At 46.1% G+C, this 24,818-nt stretch overlaps 1 protein-coding gene across 3 annotated transcripts in view; it reads right to left on the reverse strand.

Moving 5' to 3' along the window:
* USP47 (ubiquitin specific peptidase 47) overlaps positions 1 to 24,818 on the reverse strand; it is a 170,042-nt gene that overhangs the window by 138,244 nt on the left and 6,980 nt on the right. For 2 of the 3 annotated variants that reach the window (XM_075927891.2, XM_075927890.2), the window contains exon 2: positions 2,608 to 2,667. The exons of the other annotated variant lie outside the window; for it this stretch is intronic. In XM_075927891.2, coding sequence (XP_075784006.2) covers positions 2,608 to 2,667 — 60 coding nt within the window. The remainder of the gene's footprint in view (positions 1 to 2,607; positions 2,668 to 24,818) is intronic. 3 annotated transcript variants of the gene reach the window in all.

Genomic DNA, 24,818 nt, shown 5'->3' on the forward strand with positions numbered 1-24,818 from the left:
GTAAAACAGAAGACATTTTAAAAAATTCCATTTCTATACAAACAACATTGTAACCCATGAAAGTGAGACATATGCCAGCAATTGAGTATAGGTTGAATCTCTAGTCCAGCACTCTTGGGACTTGATCGGTTCCAAACCAGAGAATTTTTCCGGACCACAGGAAGGGAGTATTGTCTAGCTGGTTTACCAACACTTCCACTGCTTCCTAGGCTGCTAGAGGACATGTAGGATTCTGCTAGAGGACATGTAGGAGTTATTTAGCTCTGGTTTCACGACTGTTTTCTAGGGGAGTTGCAGAGCTGGGCTGGCCACGGGGATGGGGGAGGGGAGTGGCAGGGGATGAAATTAAAGGGGCTGCAACAAAATGTTCCGGACAGCTTTATTTTGCTCAACCAAAATTTTCCTGGCCCCGGGGTGGGGGTGGGGGGGGGGGGTCACAAATTAACAAAGGTTGAGCACCACTGGTTTACAGCATAGAATGCTGACAGCGAGGACTGGGGGCTATAAACAAAATGTATGTGACTGCAAGAAACTTGGCCACATCCATGAAAAGTGTACATGCAGCTAACTAAAATCATCCCAGGCAACGGATACTTCCAGAACAGAGAGTTCTAGACTAGAGAGGGTCAACCTGTAGTATACCCTATCTACGCTCTCTGTGGAGAGGACCTTAAAACTTAAAACAACAAATAGTCTGATAGCACTTTAAAGACTAACAAAACATGTAGATGGTATCATGAGCTTTTCGTGAGCACAGCCCACCTCTTCAGATGACCAGTCATCTAAAGAAATGGTCTGTGCCCATGAAAGCCCAGGATACCATCTACATGTTTTGTTAGTCTTTAAAGTGCTATCAGACTATTTGTTGCTTTAAGTTTTTCAAATATAGTGATTTTTCAGTAGTGATTATTTTTATGATGAGTTTTATTTACTACATTCCCGAAGCACTCAGCGCCAGACTTGGCACTTTGACTGCTACACTGTCCAGTAGTTACAGGGCTTTTCTCACTGAGTGCCAGAGAGAAGCAGAGCAGACTCGCAGCTTGCTTCAGTGGCTCATCCCTCTGACTTTCTTGGTCTTGGCCTTGGCTGATGTTCTACAAGCAGCCCGGCCTACATTTAAGAGGTTTAATCCATGGAATAGGGCAGGCAATGTACACTGTAATCTAATTAACTTCTACTTGCAGGAATATTGAAGACCAAGAGCTAGTTAGTGGTATTAATAGTGTTACAGAAACACCTAAAAAACATGGGCTAACAGACTGAGCTTCAACAATTTCTGTGCTAACATCTTTGGGGTGTTGGTTAAAAGTCGGGATGTGAACAGGTGACCTTACCAGGTGATGCTTACTGGTAACCAATTGGCAGCCCTACAGGACTGGGGGCCAATGGCCCTGCCCACATGTGGGAGGCCACTCCAACCCAGTTGGACTGGAGTGACTACCTGCTGGTAAGATCCAGCTGGTTAAACGTTACTTTTAAGATAACTGATTAAACAGGATTTTACACCCTAGTTAAAATGACCAATCAATCAATCACAGCAAGAGTGTTAGGAGTAGAAAATATTGATTATACTTCATAGTTCACCACAGAGTCCTTCTCTTGTTCCTTCCATCCGTGTCTACCACAATAACCCACAAGACAGTCTCTTGGCCATTCTGCAACCACAACTTCCCCCTTTCTGTACTATCTACTTCTGAGACACCATACTTAGTTCACTGAAAGTTGCAATTAGCATACCACAGTTGGCTCTCTTGCAAAGAACCGGAATCAGAAAGCACTAATGGTGGCTAAGAGAGCTCAGAGTGCATGCAACACATCAATCCCAAATTGATGTTTGAGGGTGCATGAAAATAAATGTTATTTTATTCATGACGACAACTTTATGTTGTGAGCATTTAGACTGCTGGGTTGAGCGAACAACGTAGTTCTCCTTCAAGTTTGTGGACAAGTTATAAAGCATACACTATGAAGGCAAGGCAACACTTAGGAGCCACAAAATCTCTAATTTATTTTGCTAGATCTTGGGCCCTATGTGACTGAGTTAATGTTTACAACCCCATGCTTTTAAATTTTAGCAAACAAACATTAAGGTTCCAAAAAATGCACTTATTTCTTGGTGTTGGCAAAACAAAACATACAAAAGAGAACTAAGTGCTCATAAGGGACAACGTACAATTAAACAGTAAGGCTACGTCTACACTGGCTCCACAAAACTTTCAAGTAGGAATAAGAGATCCTCCGGAAAAGGGCTTTATTCCGGAGGATCGCACCAGTCTAGACGCTTTTTCTGGCTTTTCCCCAAGCCGGAAAAAAAGCGGCGGACATGTTTATTTAAATCCGCGGGGGATATTTAAATCCCCCGCGGATTTCCCTATTCTGACTTTGCATGACTATTCCGTTTTATGGGGCCAGTGTAGACGTAGCCTAAAACTAAATATATCAAAGCTTCTCTTGTTATGACTGCATGTAACAAGGTTTTTTTTAGTCCATAAAACATGCAAAGAATTTAAGTAGTTCATGCTCATGTTAACAAAAACAGCTAGAGTATCATGCTCTTATGATGCATCTTGGTTATCACTCTAAATAGCTGACTTCAGTTGTCACCTGTGAAAATTTCTTCTTCATTTCATCAAAGATACTTTGTCTGCAACTCCAAAACAAATCCTATAAAAACACAAATTAATAAATCATAAAGCTTTAAAAAAGAGTTAGTTATTTTGCAGAAAGAGTTTATTCTGTATGCAAAGTGGATATGACTGATTATCAGTTTCTTAATACATCTACTTTAAAAAACTATCTTCCAAATCAACTGTAATGTACAGGGCAAAATCCCTGCTTCTAGATAATTTGATTCTACATTTAACGTGTGTAACTACGTAGACTAAAAGAATAAACAACATTAAAAATATATGGCAAGGGGCTCGGGCAAAGGGCAGCAGTTGGGGATGCAGGACTCAGAGTTGGGGGATGAGGAGCAGCTCTGGGCAGCGTGGGAGGTGGATTTATCCCAGAGCAACTTGCTCTTCCCCTTCCTGTCAGGGAGCAAGAGCAAAGAGCACAGGTCAGCTGACCACCTCAAATCCCTGATAAAGGGGAAAAGCCAGCAATGTTCCTGTATAAGTTCAACCCACACACCCCTTCCCTAAAGGATGCCTGAAAGGTGGGAGGCACAGGGCTGGAGCAGTTTTCAACTGGGGTGTGTGTGCCCCCAGCAAGTCCCTTTCAGCTGCCTGGTGATTCTGTCTCTCTTTTATATGGTTTTAGGAGAAGCAATCCCAATCCAGGCAAACCCCATTTTCCTGGCACAACTAAACCCTTACCTCTGCTTTAAGTTATGATAAGAGGAAGCTGTATTCCAAACTTGGTGGGTCCCAGCTCTAACCATTTAGGAGCTCTTGAACACACAAATTCTCTCAAATATATAGTAGATTAAATTTGTCAATTTAACACAGGTTCATATCAGGTTAGAATATTTCCTTTTGTAGTAAAGTAATTTTAGTTAACGTGAACTGTTAGGATTTTTTCCAAACTACAATTTGTGCTACAAAAGATCTTGTATAGAGTCAAAAACATACCTTAAATAATTAAGCACCTAGATGACAAGTTTTTTCTAAGTCACACTAATTTCTCATTTAACACTATAGATGCATTTCTGAAAATGTTTGCACTAAGCAAAAATGTGCTATGCGGGTCAATTTTCCCATTAAAAATAATGAAAAAGATAGGGGTTACGTTTCAGGTGATGGTGGTGGCAAAGTCAATTTTTTGTTGGTGCTGGGTCGTCAACATTAGATATCTAGCAATACAAGATAACTAGCAACACAAGTCACCGCAGTTTGTTAAAACAAAAAATAAACATGTGAGCGGAAGAGCACTGTGACCACATGTATTCATCCGCTCATGCGTATTACCACTGTTTTCACCAACTTACACCACCGCGTGAAGTAGTCCATCACTTGATTATTTGTGTGTTATTTTGGGGATGGTCGTGTTATTTGAAAAATGTTCCCCCCCAGAAAATCATGCTATTGCAAAAACGTGTTAAGCAGGCATGTGTTAAACAAGTAATTACTGTACTGATAAATATACATTATAAACCTATATCTCATGATGTTGGTAGGTTTCAAACCTTTTTTTATTAAATTTTTCAGTTTAAATACCAAACTAATTCCTTGGTAATCTGAACAAAGTAATTTTTTTAATTGGTCATCTATAACTCATGTCAGCAAATATTCAGGAAACAGACACAGAATATGCGACTGTTTCAAATTTTTATAGCATTTAAAAGTGAAGGAATCCTAATAGTGCAAATTATTCCATAAACAGTGCAAAATGGATGAAAATAGTAGTATTTTTCTAACCTATTGTACACTGAATTGAGAGTTTAGCTGAATTTTATACTGGAGAAGTCTTGGTGTTACGTTTCCAAAATGCTAAAGAAGCTACCTGCAAAATTCTATTATATTTCTTCAATGTACTAGCTACAGAAAAATGCAACAGAAAATAAAAATAAAAGTAGCATGAATCTTCACAAAAATTGGTAAGTGTTGCCAAATTCAAAATATTACCTTTTTAATCTCTCACTAGTGGGATGGTATTTGTTTAGCCTAAGGGAGACAAACTTAAAATAAATTTCATTTAGAAAATACCTAAGGTATTTTTGTTGGTATGTGCCTTCTGCTGTCTCAACTGCATGCTCAATATTGGTCTATATTGTTGCATAATAAAATACAAATGTGACCTTTACAAATGAATGCAGTACCTTAACTAAACTATAAAAAAGCTTCCAAAATACAACCAGATTAAAACTAAATATACCGGAAGATAATCAGTAAAACATAAAATGTGTTCTAAGCAGGGCAAGAAATTCTTTTCATTACTTGTGAAGCTGCTACTAGTTTCAATAATAGTAATTGTGTCTAGAAACCCATCCTTACTATATATTAAAGAAAATTTGTCCTGCAGGATGATGGAAGTGACGTCATGTGTCACTGTGTCCTGCAGGAAAAGTTTTCATCCTGCCACCCATCTGCCCTCAGCCGCCTTCCCCACTCCCACCTCCCCAGCTGCCAGGGAAGGGGCCTGTCCAGGGTGAGTAGCCCTGGGCCAGCAAGCGGCTATTCTAGGACCAGACTGAGGTGGTGCACTACAGCACTGAGGCAGCTGCTTCCAGGTGCAGCCACCATGGAGCATTGGGGTTTCCCTCCTCTCTCTTCCCCACAGGAAGAGGTGGCTGACACGCTACTCTTGCGGGGGAGGCCTTGGGGGGGGGGGGGGAGAGCGCGAAGAGAGGGTTTGAGGCTGGAACACTGGCAGGTGACGGCCTGAGCACTTTTGGCCCACACAGACGCAGGCAGCAGCTCCTCACTCGGTCCCAGAGTATCAGGCCAAAAATACAGGGAGAAGCCACTGCCACCCCCTCCTCCAGCAACCAGCTGCTGCCAGCTCCATGCACTGGAGCCCTGAAACTGCTGCAGGGGAGGGAAGATGGAAGAAAGGAGGGAGAGAAAGCCTGCTGAGCTGAGAAGAAGCACTCCCCCCCTAGAGTAACAGCTGTGTGCGAGCTTCTGCCTAATGAGAACAGCAGGAGACCCAAAGACAAGTAAGTGCCCCCCACCCCCTCATGCTCAGACCTCCAGCTCCTCTGAACAGCCGCAGAGCAGTTGGCTGAAGGTCTGGCAGCAGCCAAGGGGAGGGCGGTTGCTGTTAAAAACAGCTGATGGGTGTGGGGAAAATCAAATAACTCCAATTGTGTCTAAGGGGGGACTGTGCAGAAATCAAAACTCTCTAAAAGAAAACTGCTGTAAGGGTTAAGTTTTCCAGACCTCTCTCCCTGTATCAGAGTGAAATCAAATTAACTCTAATCAAAGACCCTTACAAATGCCTCTCTCAAATTCATGGATACTCCTAGTCTGTCACAAATTATCATGTATACTCTTATCTTTTTCACAGTTTGCCTTGTAATACTACTCACTCCACATTCTCATGTGCCTTTGTTTTGTAAAACTTACTTCTAGCACTCCTGGGGTGAACAGAAGTCTCAGAGTACTTCTGCTGAGACTTTGATATGTTAAAGAAAACAATCAACAACTGAACTGTCTAAGCCAGGGGTGTCCAAACTTTTTTCAAAGAGGGCCAGATTTGATGAAGTGAACATGCGTGAGGGCCGACCATTTTGCCTGACATTCTTTGAACCATTAAAATTAAATGCAAATTAACTATCTTATGCAAAGTTTATTGCAAACGGCAAACGACATAACACCAACTATACATGTTGTGTCCAAATATATTTATAACTGATTTAGACCAACTGACATTAACTGAGATTTTACAATGTATTCATCTCAATTGAAAAAAAAACTTGCCTACACTAATGTGAAGGGTGAAACTGAGATCTGGACTGCAGCACATAGGCTAGGTCTGGTTCAAAGGCAGTGGTTTTGATGCGCAAAATGTCACGCAGGTGAGAGTCACTTAGTCTTGTCCTCACGCGGTTCTTGTTAAAGTTCATAGCAGAGAATGTCTTCTCACACATATATGTTGAGCCAAACAAGCTCAGCATTTTCTTAGCCAATGTTCGAATCTCTTGAAACCGGCTCTTATCCAGTTGGCGGTAAAAGTTCACAAGAGAGAGCTGTTGGTGACGACTGCGTAACTCGCTGTCACAATGCAGCTCAATGAGCTCGAGCTGCAGCTGATCTGGAGCATCCTCGGGGATAACAGAGAATGGAGAGGAGAAAAGGCTGATCTCCTTTTCAATAGCTGCAAAATCCTGAAAGCGCCGTTTAAACTCCCCAGCCAGAGATGCAATGTCTGCTGCATACCTGCTCGTTTGCGCACTGATATTGTCCTGTGGAAAACTGTTCATTATTTCCTGCAACGCTGAAAAATGTATGGTATTGGGCTGTGTTTGTGACAACTGCCTTATGAAAAGTTGCAGCTTTGTCCCAAAGGCTTTGAGGTGTGAATAAAGCTGGTTCACCGCTGCATCTTTCCCCTGAAGACTCGTGTTCAGTACATTCAGATGCTTTGTTATGTCAACTAGAAACCCCAAATCAGCCAGCCAAATAGGATCAGATAGTTCTCGCATTGGTTGTCCCTTTGTTTCCAAGAATTCTCCAATTTCCTTTCTGAGAGATTAGAAACGCTGCAGTGCAGACCCCCGACTGAGCCATCTTACATCGTTGTGATATAAAACATCTTCGTATTCAGCCTGGATGTCCAGTAGAAACTGTTTAAACTGGTGGTGGCACAGGGCTTTAGAGCTAATAAAATTAATAGTCTTTAGCACCGGTTTCATAACATGATCATATTTGAGATGTTTAGCACAGAGAACTTGTTGATGAATGATACAATGGAGTTTAATAGCTTTGCCTCCTTCTTCGATCACCTTGTTACAATTAGGGTTGATAATCCACTTCGTTCACCAACCATGGCAGGTGCCCCATCAGTAATAATCCCAGTAACTTTGTTCCAAGGCAGTTTCATGTCATCTATGGCGGAACTAACAGAAACAAATAAATCTTTTCCTCTTGTTTGGTCCGTAAGGCTCTGGAGGTCAAGTAGCTCTTCAGTCACATTCATTTCATCGTCCACCCCTCTCATAAAAATCAGCAACTGAGCTGTGTCAGATAGGTCCGTGCTTTCATCACAGGCTATTGAAAAGAAGTCAAAATCCACTCCTTTGGATGTCAACTGTCTCTTAATATCTGATGAAATCTCTTCAATTCTCCGTGCTACAGTGTTACGAGCCAGGCAAATGTTGGCAAACTCTTGCTTCTTCTCGGGACAGATATTCTCAACCATTTTCATAACGCATTCTTTGATAAAGTCACCCTCAGCAAAAGATTTGCAATTTTTAGCAATTAACGTTGCCACCTCATAGCTCGCCCTTGTGGCATTTTCATTTGACTCACGGGCTCTTATGAAAAATTTCTGTTGTGACATTAAAACAGCTTCAAGTTGCTTCAACTTTTCACTGCGGTCGTGCCCTGTAAGCTTGTCGTATGTGCTATGTCTCGACTGGTAGTGTCTCTTGACATTAAATTCCTTATAAACAGCCACAGTCTCTTGGCATATCAGACAAACACAGTGATTCTCTATTTCAGTGAAGAAATATTCCAGTTTCCACCTGTCCTGGAAGCGGCGGCCCTCACTGTCAACTTTCCTTCTCTTATTTACAGTCGCCATTTTTTTAAATTGACCAGAAGGGGAAGGGATCATGTGAGCGCAGTGCCAGAGGTTTAATACACTGCCCAAGTAATACACTGCACTAATACACTGCCCAACAAGAATTCTCTTGCCTTTGTGGCTGTTTGTGGCGAAGTCTCTAATGATGAGCTCCACGTGCCTGAGCCCGTTTGTGGCGAAGTCTCTAATGTTCGCAGCTCCACGTGCCTGAGCCCGCCAGGAAGCTGACAGTGCGCAGGGCCAATCACAGATACTGAGCTTGAGCAGCTGCGGAGTCCATCCCTGATCTCAGCAGCTGCGGAGTCCATCCCTGCACTCTCAGCCCCAAGGCTTGCAGGGTCAGAGGCGGGCGGAGAGCGCAGGGCACGCTGGCCTCACGGCGGCCCGGGGGCAGGGCGAACCCGTAGCCAAGCGGGGGAGCGGGGCTGCGGACGTGCCCTACATGGAGGACTTTAAGACCGCAGCGGCCGCCATGAACGGCGGCGGCACGGCCGGAAGCGGCGCCAGTCATAGGAACGCCGGGGAGCCAGGAGAGGGGGAGGAAGCGGGGGCCGTCCCTGCACTCTCAGCCCCAAAGCGGAGTGCAGGGGCAGAGTTTGGGACCACGGCGGCGGCCCGAAGCGGCGCGCGCCAGTTAAAAAAAGCACCGGGGAGCCGGGAGAAGCGGGGGGGGCGTATTAAATCCGACCGCGGGCCGCATTTGGCCCGCGGGCCGGACTTTGGACATGCCTGGTCTAAGCATTCTGTATAAAGGATCCAAAAACCTGTAACTCAGGGCTGACTGCGATGGTTCTGCTGTCAGCCTGCATGCATGCATAATAAAGTTTTCCTTTCTAGATTTTTCTCCTGTCTCACTGATTTTACCTCTGGCCTCCGACCCTTTTGGGGGCTCTGTACCCCAGGGGAACGAGATTTCCCCCACATGGGATGCCGGTGGCAGAATCTGCATGAAGAGGGGACAGGACCATGGTGCACCCCGACCCCAAGCCACCACACAAAAGCTGCTGAAGCTCCAGCAGTCACCACACAGCAGGCTTGTGTTTTTAAAACAGCTGCTCTGGGGCATCAGAACCCATGTGGTGGGAGGTGGGAAGGGAGCGAAGGGGCCCAGGCTGAAGGGAAAGGGCTGAAGGGAAGGTGCCCAGGCTGGGGGTGATTGGCCTGGGAAGGGGCCCAGGCTGGTGAAAGGAGTCCTGGTTGGCACTGCAGGGGAGGGGAAATGACCCTGGCTGGCACAGCCGCAGCCTGGCCCTCCTCAGCGGCTGAGGGGAGAGCCGGGTTGGCAAGTGCAGCGAACAGGTGGTACAGCCTTCCAGTATTCTTTAAACATGAACTAATAAGAACCAAAAACCAGGACTATGTAGCACTTTAAAGACTAACAAGGTGGTTTATTAGATGATGAGCTTTCGTGGGCCAGACCCACTTCCTCAGATCAAACAGTGGAAGAAAATAGTCACAACCATATATACCAAAGGATACAATTTAAAAAAAAATGACCACATATGAAAAGAACAAATCAAATTTCAGAACAGGAGGAGGATGGCGGAGGTGGGGGGTAAATATCTGGGAGCTAATGGTATTAGAGGTGATAATTGGGGATAATCTTTGAAATGGGTAAGATCATTAGAGTTATTATTATTAGATAATTATATAATTATAATTAATTATTATTAGATACTTATTCAAACTTAAGTGTAAAGTGTCGAATTTAAGCATGAATGACGGTTCAGAGGATTCTCTTTCGAGTGTAGTCTTAAAAGGCCTTTGAAGCAGGATGCAGGTAATCAAGTCATTGAGACAATGTCCTTGCTGGTTGAAACGGCAAGAAACTTTTTTCTTTGTGATCCTGTCTAATATCTGTTTTGTGGGCATTAATCCTTTGGCGAAGTGTCTGAGATGTTTGTCCAATGTACAAAGCAGACGGACACTTTCGGCACGATAGCATAAATTATATTTCTAGATGCGCAGGAATATGTGTTCTTGATCTTATAACTCACTTGGTTAGGTCCAATAATGGTATCAGCAGAGTGAATACGTGGACAAAGCTGGCAATGGGGTTTGTTGCAAGGGAAGGTACCAGGGTTGGTATTAATGTGGTATGTCCTGTGGTTGTTGGCAAGAATCATCTTGAGGTTAGATGGTTGTCTATAGGAGACTATGGGTCTGTCTCCCAGAGCCTCTTGGAGTTTAGTATCCTATTCCAGTATAGGCTGTAGTTTATTGATAATGTGTTGGACAGGTTTAAGTTGGGGGCTGTAGGTGGTGACAAGTGGTGTTCTATTGTTGGTTTTCTTGGGTCTGTCTTGAAGTAGTTGGTTTCTAGGTATTCGTCTAGCTCTTTCAATTTGCTTTTTTATTTCTCCGGGTGGGTAGCTGAGGTTTATAAATGCTTGGTAGAGATCCTGAAGTTTCTGGTCTGTCAATGGGATTAGAGAAGATTAGGGCTATAGATGATGGATCGTATGGTGTGTTCTGGATGGGAGCTGGAAGCATGTAGGTAACTGTATGAGTCAGTGGGTTTTCTGTAGAGAGTGGTGTCTAATTTACCATTGCTGATTTGTACTGTGGTGTCCAGGAAATGGATCTCTCGTGTTGAATGCACCACGGCTACATTTCTATCACTATTCTGATAAGAACCAGTAACTCCAGTAACAGTTTTAAAAATAAAATATCCCAGACCTTTTCATTTGCTTACCTCCTCTCAATCCATGTTTACAAGCATTTTGTTAAATTGACTTAAAAGGTTTCTATTGTTTCACTGGAAATTCATAGCTGGCCAAGGACACCAGCTCTCACCCCTTTGCTGTCTCTGATACAGTGGCATCAAAGGGTTTCAGTGTGTGTAATACAGGCTGCCCCCAACTTGCAACATTATCTCCAGAAACGATCACGTCGCAAGTCGGGGCATCATAACTCGAATCCACATTTATGACAGGTGTCGTACGCCATTGTAAATGTGGGGCCAAGGACGCAAGTTGGGGGATTTTGGCCCCTTCCGCACCTACGGAAAATTTCGTGAGGGGGGATCATAAATAGGACCATTGCAAAGCGGGAGCCTCCTGTAGTTGTTTGGATTAACCAGTAAGTCCTGGCTTATCAGTTAATCATTTAAACAACTATGCACTAACATCCTTATTGAACATGAAGACTCAAACTTATTTACCTGTATTTTAGAAGTTATAAAATTACACCTCACTAACACTTGGTTACTCAATATGCATTGCAAGATACAACAGGAGAGCTACTCTCCCCATTAAGAGGACTGGGTGACGCCCACTGATACGTGCATATTTTCCTGCACAAATAAAGCCAGGCCACCAAAGACTGAGGCCAACTTTTTTAAAAAGTCTTGATGTTTCTGGAAATCCTCTGGTGCTGGAAAAATTAAAATCTGTGCAATGGTGTCATCCAGTGACAAGAAAAAGTAAGAGGAAGTTACTCACTTCATGCAACAACAATGGTTCTTCGAGGTGTGTCCCCGTGGGTGCTCCATGTCTGGTGTCGGGCTGGTCCCGGCACTGCAAATCGGAGCTTGCCAGAGCGCTGTGTGTGTGTGTGTGTGGCCGGACCATGCGTGCGCGAGCTGGTTTCGCGCCTTTCATCTGCCACGCGCGGTCCGGCGCCCACCAGTTCATCTCACCACCTATCCACAAGACAGAAAGACAAGTTTCCGAAACAGGGAGGAGGGCGGGTCGTGGAGCACCCACGGGGACACACCTCGAAGAACCATCATTTACTGCACAAAGTGAGTAACTTCCTCTTCTTCTTCGGGTAGTCCCCATGGGTACTCCACGTCTGGTGACTCCGAAGCAGTAAGATGTGGGCTTCGGAATCAGGATTCTGAACACTAGGTAGCACTGCCAAGGCTACCGCTGAATCAGAGGTAAAGTGCTGAACGATTGCATAATGCCTTGAAAAAGTGGAAGTAGAAGATCAAGTCGCCGCCCGGCAGATGTCCCGTAGAGGGACTCCTCTCACAAAAGCTGCAGACGCAGCAACTGCTTGTGTCGAGTGGGCCCTAGGCTGCAATGGGAGAGGCTTCTTACAAATAGTGTGGCAAGTCGTAATACAAAAGACAACCAGTTTAGAAATACGCTGGGCCAATAAGGGCTCGCCCCTAGAAGGCCCTGATGTCGAAACAAAGAGGCGAGCCGTCTTACGAAGAGTACGAGTTCTATCTATATAGAATGCCAAGGCTCTACGAACATCGAGGGTATGCAGGAGAGCGTCACACAGAGGCATGAGGTTTTGGATAGAAACATGGCAAAACGATTGGCTCATTTATATGAAAATCTGTGCAGACTATAGGTAGAAAGGCTGGATGAGATCTCAGTATCACTGATTCTGCACTAAAGACTGTATAGGGAGGTGTTGACATCAATGCAGCTAATTCGCTCACCCTATATGCCGATGTTATGGCAAGGAGAAAGAATACCTTCATTGTAAGCATCGACATGGGTACCATAGCCAACGGTTCAAACGGTGGCCGAGTTAGGACATGAAGCACCAAGTCAAGAGTCCATGCAGGTGGCGGAGGCCTACGTGGTGGATTAAGGTTAGCCAATCCTTTGAGAAATCTAGTCATCATGGGATGGGAAAAAAAACGACTTGCCTTCAACGGGGTAGTGAAAAGCAGCTATCGCCGCCACATGGACTTTAAGTGATGAGACGGAGAGTCCAGTCGACTGTAGCTGGAGGATAAGTCCAGTAAAACATGTTGTGGTGAAATAAGAGGGTCTAGAAGCTTAGGAGCGCACCAGCGCGTGAATCTAGACCACTTGGACAGGTAAGTTTTCCTGGTGGAATCCCTCCTGCTGTGTAAGAGAACATGCTTCACCTGGTCTGAGCAAAGATTCTCGGACGTGCTGAACCATGTATCATCCACGCAGTCAGGTGCAGAGTATGCAGCTTCGGATGAAGAAGGGAGCCTTTCTGTTGTGTGAGCAAGTCTGGTAGGTAAGGCAATCGGCATGGTGCTCGTACGGAGAGCTGCAGAAGAGTTGAGTACCATGGCTGTCTGGGCCACGCTGGGGCTATGAGTATCACTCATGCCCTGTCCATCACTATCTTCTCGAATACTCTGGGAATGAGTACAACAGGGGGGAATGCATACAAAAGTAATGTGCCACAATGAAGGAGAAATGCATCTCCCAGAGAGTGATCGCCCACTCCTGCTCTGGAACAGTAAGCTCTGCATTTTGCATTGGCACGTGTGGCGAACAGATCTACCACACGTGGGAAAACCCCACCGACGGAAGAGAGGTAAGAGGACATCCATGCGGATCACCCACTCATGGTCTTGAGGGAAATGTCTGCTCAGCGCATCCGCAATGGTATTGTTCGTACCCGGTAAGTATGAAGGGACTATAAAAATGTTGTTTCGAATGCACCAGTTCCAGAGGCGGATCGCTTCTGCACAAAGTGAACGGGAGCAGGCACCCCCCTGTCTATTCACATAATACATCGCACTACATTGTCTGAGAGAATTCTGGTGACAGTGCCTCATGTGTGTAACTTGAAGTGTTTGCAGACACGAAACACCGCTTTGAGCGCGAGAAGGTTGATATGGAGCATCATCTCCGTCATGGACCAGAGGCCCTGAACTGTTTCTGCGCCCATGTGGGCACCCCATCCCATGAGAGAAGCGTCCGTGGTTATCTCCGTTGACAGCTGTGGTACGTGGAAGGGGACTCCTGACAGCATGTTGTTGTGATCGGTCCACCATAAGAGGGAGTCTTTGACATGTGCCGGTAGCACCACGGTCTTGCGGATGCTGTGCTTGGCAGGATTGTATACCATGCTTACCCAATGCTGCAGACACCTGAGGTGTAGCCTTGCGTGGTACACTATGATTGTAGTTGACGCCATATGACCCAAAAGCTGGAGGCATACTCGTACTGGGAGCTTTGGAACTTGCAGGACCGTTTTTATCAGGTCTTGTACAAGTTGAAAATGCTCGGCTGGCAGATGAACTCTCTCTGACTGGGAGTCGAGACGTGCTCCTACGAAGGTTAGAATTTGTGTCGGTTGTGGACCTGATTTTTGAATGTTCACAATGAGGCCGAGGGAGTCAAACAAATCCCGAGTTGCGACTACCATGTGATGTGCCTCTGAGTGTGTCCCTTGATGAGGCAGTCGTCGAGGTACGGGAAAATGGAGACCCCTGTTCTGCGTAGATGGGCAGCCACTACCGCCAGCGTTTTGGAGAACACCCTTAGGGCTGAGATGAGGCCAAAGGCAGTACCTTGTACTGAAAATGGTCGTTGCCCACTACGAACCTCAGAAAACGTCTGTGCGCTATGTGTATTGTCACATGGAAATATGCATCTTGCAAATCTAGGACTGCGAACCAGTCTCCTTTGTTTAGTGCTGGCATGATCTTGGCCAGCATGGTAATTTTGAAGTGCTGCTTTTGGATGCAACGATTTAGAACTCTCAGATCCAAGATGGGTCTCCACCCCCCCAGATTTCTTGGGAACTAGGAAATACCTGGAGTAAAACCCTTTCCCCTGGAATTCAGCGGGTACACACTCTATGGCTCCGCTCTCAAGCAGGTGAAGGACTTCTTCTCGAAGACCAGCCCCGTGAGACAGGTCCCGAAGAAGGGAGGGGGTGGAGGGATAGAAGGGGGGACTGAGGCAAACGGGATCGTTAGGCCTGATATGACCTCTAGGACCCATCGGTCCGAGGTAATGCTGGCCCATTGATGAAGAAATTGCCTCAGGTGGTGGTGGAATAGGATGGTGGCAGGCTTTAGTGTGTTGACCACTGGAGATGTGTTCGAGTCCCCCGCACAGGAATCAAACCTGCTGTTTCTGAGAAGGCCGAGCTGAAGAGCGATTCTGCTGCTGGCGTTGGCGTTGAGGGCGCTGTCTAAATCTAGGTTGGTCAGATCAACGCTGCTGTTGCTGCTTATAGGACAAGTAATCGTATCTCCTTTGAAAGGGATAGGTAGTATCGCCTGCGTTTGAAAGGTGGCATGTACATCCCTATAGACCGGAGGGTAGTATGAGAGTCCTTGCCCGAATGGAGAACCTCATCGGTAGTGGGGGCAAACAGCTTTTGATGGTCAAAGGGTAAATCTTCCACTTTAGACTGCAACTCCTTAGGGGCCCCTGCCGACAATAGCCAGGAAGCTCTTCGCATCGCAATACCTGTTGCCATCGCTCGAGCGGCCGTGTCGGCAACGTCAGCGGCAATCTGAAGCGCTGTTCTGCATGCAGTGAACCCTTCTTGGGCAATTACTTTAAGGAGAGGCCTCTTATTGTCAGGGAGATGTTGCATAAGTTCCGGAAGCTTGGAGTAATTGTCAAAGTTATGGTTTGACAGAAGGGCAGCATAATTGGCAACTCGTAGGAGCAAGGTTGAAGAATAAACTTTTCAGCCGAAATAGTCCAATTTTTTTGTATCCCTATCCGGTAGGGAATTTTTAAAATGGGGCATCTTACTCTTATGGTGAACCGCATCCACTATCAGGGAATTAGGCTGTAGGTGGTTAAAAAGAAAATCCAAACCTTTGGATGGAACAAAATACTTTTTATCCGCTTTCTTACTGGTGGGCGGTATTGATGTTGGCGTCTGCCAGATGTCCTGTGCTACCTCCATGATAGCATCATCTATCGGGAGGGCAATCTTTTGTTGTTGTTTAGGATGTAAATTCTTGAATAACTTATGCTGTTTAACCTGGGACTCAGTAAGTTGTACCTCCTGGGATTGCGCAACACGTTTAAAGAGGTCTTGGAATTCTTTGAGGTCGTCCGGAGGTGACGTCTCGCCCAGAAACACCGGTTCATCCCTCGAAGGCACAGATGAGCGGGCATTAGGAGGCATGTCTGGGTCAGTTTCTGAGAGTTGCCCTTCCTCTAAGTCTGACATTTGTGATCGAGGTACCGGAGAACGTGAAGGTGTCATATGTTGTAGCAGGGACTGTTTAAGAATCTCTGAATGTACGGAGTGTGGGCTAATTGACCGACAGGAACATGGAGACCTGCGATGATATCGAGAGTGACTGATGAGATGATTCAATATAGTAGGGTCTATGATGGTGCATATAACATTGGTCAGACCCTGCAGGTGACGAACATCTAGAAGACCTAGCACTGCTATACCTGACATAATAGGTGCTTCGTGGTGAACGAAGCAGTGAGCGTGAGTGTCTTGTAGGAGAACGAGATCTAGAGCACCCGTGTGAGCAGCTATGCTCTCTATAATAATAGTGACGAGATGAAAGACTTCACTGATGATATTCCCTTTGATCCCTTGTATGGTGTGTAGAAGCACAAGGTTGAGGAGATGGTTCCAGAGAAAAAAACAGGGAGGTACGCAGGGAGATTTCCTGGGTATTTGATTTCGATGCTGCTTTAGTAGAGGTTGCTGGAAGCTCTTCAGAGCCTGGAGACCGAAGGGTTAAAGGCTCAGAAGGAAGCATCTGGGCAGCAGCATGCTGTTCCGGTGTTGAGGACAGCTCCATGTGAGAAGCAGTGATTACAGGCATCTCAGAAGTCAGTGCGGAGAGCTCCGGTGCCGTTGTAGCTGGCCCTTTAAGAAGCCCTGGTGCAGGCTGCAGTGCCAAGGGCTCCAGAGACCGGGAAATGCTGGCTGGCTTCTTTGCAATAGGAGCACTGGTTACCCTCGAGCCCAAGGTACCCGGCTTATCACCTGCGCTCACCCGCGATTGCGGAGCAGCTGGCAGGGAATGAGCGGGGGAGGCTCTCTTCCTTTTAGGAGGAGGCACAGCCTCGGAAGGAGCTCTCCGCTTTTCAGACGAGGGGTCCAAGGCAGAGGATCCTGAAGCTCTGGAAGGCATGAGCCTTGTTAAAGAGGATCTCTTCTAAACGCCGCTTCCGCTTCTTGCGGGCTCTGGTCATCAGGCTGGCACAGTGGGTGCACTTTTGGGGGATATGTCCCTCCCCAAGGCAACGGACACAAGCGGAGTGCCCGTCTGAAACCAGCATTGGCTCACCGCATCTGGCACATTTTTTAAAGTCAGGGGAGCCGGGCATTTTGGCACTCAGAGGGCCGAGAATTCGCATCTCCTAAGTGCCGCTGCTTTTTTGTCTGTCACCGGCTTTCTTTCCGCTTGTACGTCTTTATTTCATGTTATATATTATAATTTTTTTTTTTAAAGATTAAGTTAAAACATCAACAACAACAGAGAGAAACAGTGAATGAGGAGAAATGCCTCTCCGGGGTTTGTTTGTGGGTTTTTTGTTTTTGTTTTTTAAAGCGAAGTCAAGGGTGGAAGTAACAGTAACTAACAAAAAACAACACTATCGCTACATAGAAGTAGAACTGTTTCTTCTCGGTTTTTTGGTTTCTCTTCTTTATTTTATTTTTTTTTTAAACAAAGAGCCCACAACCCAGGCTAAACGAGGAACAGTTTGTTTTTCTTTTTCAAATTTCCCCTCAGGTAGCTGTCTAAAGGGAAAGGGGAACCTCTGTTTGAGGAGAAAGGGGGACGCAAGGCGCATGAGAAGAACTGGTGGGTGCCGGACCGTGCGCGGCAGATGAAAAGCGCGAAACCGGCTCGCGCACACGAGGTCTGGCCACACACACACACACAGCTCTGGCAAGCTCCGATTTGCAGCGCTGGGACCAGCCCAACACCAGATGTGGAGCACCCACGAGGACTACCCGAAGAACTAGCTGTTCTTGGTTCAGTACTGTACGCTGTCCAATTATGTCAGGCTACACCTGCTCAGAGACTGCATCCTTTATCTGATAATGTAGCATGGGTGACTGTGGCACAGGTTTACTAGGTGATCTTACCCTAGAGGGAATTGAAGATTGGGACCTAAAGGAGTGGGGAGTTGCCTGTAAGTAGTGGGCAGAGAGCCCCTATCTCTTCTATGTCCATGGTCACCAACCAGTAGATCGTGATCTACCGGTAGATCTCAGGGGCTCTAAGAGTAGCTCTTGAGCCCTCTCTGAACTGCGCGCCTGCGCAGTACATTTACATTAGATTTCCTCATTTGAGGAGCAGCTACTCACCGAGCAACAGCACAGGTGAGTAGCTGTGAGGAATGGTGGGAGCTGGGAGGTCGGGAGGGCTGAAACACCCCAGCAAGCTGACTGACTTTCAGCTGAAAGCGGCTGTCCCAAGCTCCAGCTGATAGGGAGCTTCTGCCATGGCCAGCTGACCAGGCAGCCACTTCTCTTCCCTCCAGCCCAGCTGCCCTGCACTCAGCCCAGGAAGGCTGCGTCTAGCTCCAGCTGTGCTGGAGCAAGCTTCCCAGGCTGAGCGCAGGATCACAGATGCCCATCTGAGTATACAACTAGCAATCTCAGACTACAACCCAGATTTCAAGACACTGGCAGATACTGTTCAGTCACAGGTGTCACACTGAGACTTTGTTACTGGAAGAAAAAATATATCAATACTTGATTTTAGATTTACAAAATAGCAGAGAACAAAATGTATAATTGTAAATGCTTCATTTGACATTTAAATAGCATGAATTAAAAACAGACCATTTATTTCATAACTATAAACATGTGATTTTAATTTTATATATTGTATAATTTAAAAATAAATGTTTAACAGTGTATAAGGGCTGGGGATAGCAAGTGATGGACAGGAGAATAGAGAGGGCAGGGCTTCAAGGAAGGGGCGGGGCTTCAAGGATGGGGCGGGGCGGTAGATCTTCACCTGTTCTGAGACTTAAAAAGTGATCTTAGCTGTAAAAAGGTTGGATACCACTGTTCTATGTGATCAATACTGATCTTGGTATCTGCATTCAAATATATCTGAATCAAGCCACAGTCCAGCATCTAGAGCAGGAGTTGACAACCTTTTCAAACTACATCAAAATTCAGAACAAGTGGTCAACGAAGAGCCATATAAGAATGTCCATTTGCATGACTTATTATTGATGATAACATGGTTAACACTAGCATAAATAAAACATTGTACTCACAGACTTTCTTTAATGGGACTTTTGCTGCTGCTAGGGGTGCACTTTGTGGATGTGGGAGGTACAGAAGGCAGGGCAGGGTGCTGGGTTAGGAAGTAGAGTATGTGGGGGGCAGGCCCTGAGACTGGATTACTTTACCTGTCTGGAGCTGGACTGCTGCACCCAGGCAGCAGTGGCCAGACTAGGCATGTGAAATTTAGATTAACTAATCAAATAGTCGATGGGAATTTCATCAACTATTCTATCAGTTAATAAAGGCGCCTCCACATTTGAACTATAGCAAGAGCCGTGCCGAGTTCTTGCTAAAGTTCAAAAGCAGAAGCCCTGAAGGGAGTGTGGGGCCACTCTCCCACTGGTCCTGCACTCCCTGGAGCAGCTGAGCTTTTGAAATGTACAAGAGCCCCACCAGTGTTCTTGTATACTTCAAAAGGAAGCCCGGCGGGGCCTCCCGCCTGCTGGCCCCAGGCTCCCTGCGGGGCTTCCTTTTGAAGTGCACAGGAACATGAGTGGGGTTCTTGTACATTTCAAAAGCAGAATTGCAGCAGAATCGGTGCAAGCAGAGACTGCTTCAGTCCTCACTTGCACCACTTCCCCTCACGGAGACAGTGCTGGGGGAAAAACTGCTTTTAAGCTGGCTCCCCCAACACCAGCTCCTGCTCCCCCTACTTGCTGCCTCTCTCTGTTAGAGGCAGCGGGGGGGGGGGGGGAGAAGAGGAGAGAAGCAACTAGTCGCTGACGCCGCAGCCAGATTGTGGCCTCCTCTCCTACCTTTGCCACGGCAAGAGGGGGCCATTGCCAGCCCTTTCTGAAGCCAGCCCCTAGGGCCTGCTCCAGGATTGAGGCTGGGGACAGGACACTGTAGCCAAAAGGGGGCTGGGCCCCGATTGGGGCCTCGTTGATCAGGCTGGCAACCCCAAGCCAGGCTGCCATGGCCAGACTGCTGCAGCAGTCACGGGGCTGCCATACCTGGGTCACAGAGTCTGCCTTAGGAGCACAGCAGCTAGGGACAGACTGCAGCAGTCAGATGGGGCCTAGAATTGGGCAACTGCGGCCAGTTGGAGGCATCCACCGCTGCCTGATCCCTTACTATTCCAGCTAGGAGCGTGTATGCATCCCATACAGCTTGCCCTCAGCCGGCCCTTTAAATGAGCAGAGTGCGTCATCTGGCTCATTTTACTCATTTTTTAAATTTTGAATTAATTTTTTATTGTAATTTAAAAAGTTGTGTGTATTTTGGGAATGACAAAAGAGCAGCAGTTCTCAGACTTTGGCCTGTGGCTCACCTGGCTCAATGCAATTTTTCCCCACAGAATACCCACTCCTAGTGGAAACTCACCGTTAATTACAGAATTATGCCAGAGCCATTCTGCTGGTGCTGCAAGTAGGGAGAATGGTTTAATTTAACCAACAAGGAAATATTAAATCGAAATTAAACAGATGAATCACTATAACTTTCTCATGTTAGTTTATCAAACTTCATTTTAAATAAAGTAAAATATGTCCATCACAAAAGATTTCCACAATGTCTCTATTAATGGCAGGGATGGGAAACCTTTTTTGGTTGGGGGCCACTGACCCACAGAAAAATCGGTTGGGACCACACAAGTGACAAGCAAAAAAAACCCTAAAAACCTCCAACCCTCACTGATGTGACCCCCAAATGAGACACCTCACTCCCCTGGCACTCCAGCCCATGGGAGTGGGAGGGTGTCAAGTGCAGAAGTGGGGGCCCACAAAAGCACCCCAAAACCTTATTTCTACAGGCTTTGGTACAAAAATTCCTTGCCCCCCCCACAAAAATCCTAATACTCAGACTTTGGGGAATGTCCGCTGCCACCATCAAGTACTTTTGAACCCACAAAAAGGGGTGGACACTTGAAACCAACCTCAAGGGCACCCCAAGCTCTTTTCCCCAAAGAGCATGGAAAAGAAAAGAGAAAACAAGCTGAAGTCTATGGTAGCTGATTCCTAGTCAGACAGACCTCAGGACATAAAAATGAACCAATACCGATTAATAAGAAAAACTCGTATTATCAAAACAAAGCTACCTTTGCAAGCATAGTGACTAGATGGAAAAAGAGCCACCATTAATCTAGATACTCAGGGGAGCTCCCTGGACTCAGGATTTTAGTTACAAAAGGAAAACACTTTTAAAGAGGGGAAAAAAGCCACTTTTAACACCTCAGACATCAATTCCACATTCCTAAACCAGAAAACAATAAAACCTGACGGGCTAAGCTTTGCCTTCCTTACACATATAAGAAGTCTGTTCTTGGGGAGAGAAGTGTCTTTCTATCTCCCTTAGTACCTGGAGAAACTGTTCTGACAGACAAAGGAGGGAAAAGATTCCTTTGTCCCAGTTTGAAATCCCTACCTGCATTACTATTAGCTGACCAGATACCTATTTAGGGACAGGAGACATAATTAATCCCTTAGCCGCCAGACTGCTGGTCAGCCCTCCTGGTTATGGAGGAACGGGGGGCAGGGGGAACTGAGGTTCAAGGCTTCAGGCCAGATTAACTCCTCTGGGGTTAGTGAATTTTGTGGGGCCCCCAAAGGCTCTGGGGTGGGTCCAAAAATGAGGTGTTCAGTGTGTGGGACAGAGCTGCCAGTGAGAGAAAGGAGGGTAAAGGATCAGGCTGGGAGGTGGGGCATGGAGAGGTAAGGGGGCAAGTTCTGGTTGGGAGGTAGGGTGCAGGAGCAGACTGGGGTGGGGTGTCTGGCCAGGGGAGAGGAAGCAGGTGCAGGATGAGGGTGCGGGATCTTGGCAGCAGAAGGGGAGGGCTTCGTGAGGAGCTGGGGGCAGGTGTCTGGCCAAGGGGAGAGCAAACTGAAGCAGGCTGGGGGTAGGTGTCTGGCCGGCGGGGAAAGGGCAGTAGTGGGCTGGGGGGCTGGGTGGAGAGGGGGAGTGAGGGTGCAGGGTCTAGGCATAGGGGACAGGAAGGGGGGCACTTAGTTGCTTTCGTGCCACACGCCATTCACAGGCACCGTGTCCCGCACATGGCCTCCTGCTGCTCCCATTGGTGGGATTCCACCAGTGTCTGTGTTCTGTTCTTTAGCCCCGAGCCTTGCTGTGTGATTGGGAAAGAAGTGAAGCCAAAAGCAGCTCTGCACGCTGCCACTCCCCTAGCTGATGTTCCTCCCCACCCAGGAAACCAGCGCTCCAAGCTTGCCGGGCTAGCCAAAAAGGCTGGAGCACCAGCATAAGCTCCCCATTGCAGGAGGGAATGAAAAGGGGCTGAGCTTGAGCTGCGAGACAGATTTATCTCTGTAGTGAGCCATATTTGGTTCATAAGCCATAGGTTGCTTACAATTCCCTTGTGAAAGTAGAAAGAATTATACTGTAAGAGAAAGATGAATTATGCTGTAATAATTGAATAAGCTGAAGGAATACTGTTTGTCTCTGAACAGGAAGAAGAAAAGTATGTTAATGTTGTTTGTAGGTATGCAGATTCCAGAGTGCTAGCCAGAGTTAATAGGAAAAGGAACATTAGGTGTTAGGGAGAAAGCAATTCAGATAACCAAGTAGATATGGACAGGAGATTGCTGTGTGCTTGATGTGGAAATAAAGATACTTGACTAGCCTCACACTAATTATGTGAAGTTTTGCCCCTCTTAAGCCTGTTAATTTTGACTTTCTTTTGACTGTATAAATCAAGGGGTTTGAACCTTGTATGGCACTCACATTTTCTTGGTTAATTTAGCAGAGCAGCTTTGCTAAATAAACAGAGCGGTCTGACAAATCTGTGAGTCCTGTCTGACTTTGACACCCTGATCTAGGGGATGAAGGAAAAGGGAATGAAGCTCTCAAACTCAACCCATATGAACATCCCAAAAATCATCCAGAAACAATTAAAGATCATTTCTGGCAAAGCCAAACATATACTGGACCTCAGATGAGGCTATTATCAGCTTTGGCTCAGAGGTTCCTAGAGAAGTTGATGAGCTAAGGCAGGGCTACTCAACACGTGGCCCACAGGTCGGCCCAATTGTTTGTGGCCACGGTGCAGTTTGGGTTTATGTGAGGCTCAACATGCGGTCTGCAGATGGGAGCCAAAACAAAAGAGTAATCAATAACAGTATTCTGTTGATATGCATTTTAGTAGTTACATTCCCGGACTACCATTATTAAAAGTGCTGTCATATGGATGGAAATAGAGTACATATTGCATTTTATTAATATCAGCAGAACTGACTTAAATGAGGCCTGTGTATTGTGTAGTCTTGCCTTAATCTTTGTATTCTTGCCTGTCAGTGTGAAAGAAGCTATTTGCATATCTATTTGCATGTAAATGCAACCACACTTAAGTTGCAGCCATTGACATGTGCTGTGAGTATCACTGGCCCAGAGGGCTTCCAAAGTTGAGTAGCCCTGAGCTAAGGGTTGCCTAGGAAAACATGCTTTCATTCCGTACCAACTGTGAAAGAGATCCCAGTTTGAGGTCATTACCATTTCTGGCAATAGTATCATTAGAACAGCCAAGTTCAAGTGCAACACCAAGGAAGGTATAGGTGTCGTAAGTATTGATGAAGTTGTGACTAAGCGTTCCCACATGATTGGAAAAACTCAGTTGGGGGGGGGGGGGGGGGAAGCTGGCAGCAGGGGTGCTAGAAATGACCTCCACTGGTCTGGAAAAATCCCTCATCCTGGGCCTATAGGTCACATTACAAAACAAAAATTAATATAAACACTTCCACATATATGCAACTTAAAAAACTATTGTCCCATGCTAGTACATAACAGGGATCTCAACATGTTAACAACTACACGATTTACTGATAAGCCTGGACTTTTCTAAGAACCACCATGCTCCCTTCTCCTGGACTTAGTTATTCATTAAGCATATGGCCAGGCATGCAGGCTAGTTTGGCAACTGGCAAGTAAGTCTCTTGGCCACAGCCTGCTTCTGGCACCCCAGCCCTTTCCTACCCCAACTCAACATACCCAAACCCTCTGTCCCCCTCTTACACCTATACCTGCTCCCTGATCTGGCACCCTCACTCTCCTCACACAGATCACAATCCTCTCCTACCCTGGGTCACACCCCAAACCTCTGCACTCCAGTCCCCTGCCCTAGGTCACAACCACCTGCTTCATCCCAACTCCCTCCCAGACTCCAGTCTCCCTCCTGCACCCCAGTCCCGCACCCCATGCTTCCTTTTGCACCCAACCTCCATTTCAGACCCTGCATCTCCTCCATTAATATCATGGAAGAGTGCGGCCCTTGACCACTTTCCAAAATCTTGAACTGGCCCCCGTCAAATATTATTGACCACCCCCTGACAAACAGACCTCACCAGAAGAAGTCATAAGAAAATATTTGTTTGCTCAAGGGACAACAGAAATAAGCATTTTAAAAAAAAAAACCCTATGTGCATGACCCTAAAATTAACAATTCAACATTCTGACCAGCCTTATAGGAATAACTCTTGCATGCATATATTTCCATTTCCAAGTAACTTTCAAATCTCTAGGACCTTTAATTGTACTTTTAGTTATTTTAAAGAATTTTCAGCTGCTTTCCTGAAACAAGAAAAAGTAGTGTGTCACTGCATCTTCACAATGTCTCAATTGTCACTGCCAACAGTACCACTGAATGAAGAGTGTGGCTAGTTTTATAAACTGAAATTGCACAGGGACAGGATTAATCATTACACTAATAAGGCTATAGCATCCTTCCGTTGTTTAGGCCCTCCTGCTCAGGCAGGAGG

This window comes from Pelodiscus sinensis, chromosome 5 (assembly GCF_052426305.1).
Source record: "Pelodiscus sinensis isolate ZL-2025 chromosome 5, ASM5242630v1, whole genome shotgun sequence".
Taxonomy (NCBI): domain Eukaryota; kingdom Metazoa; phylum Chordata; order Testudines; family Trionychidae; genus Pelodiscus; species Pelodiscus sinensis.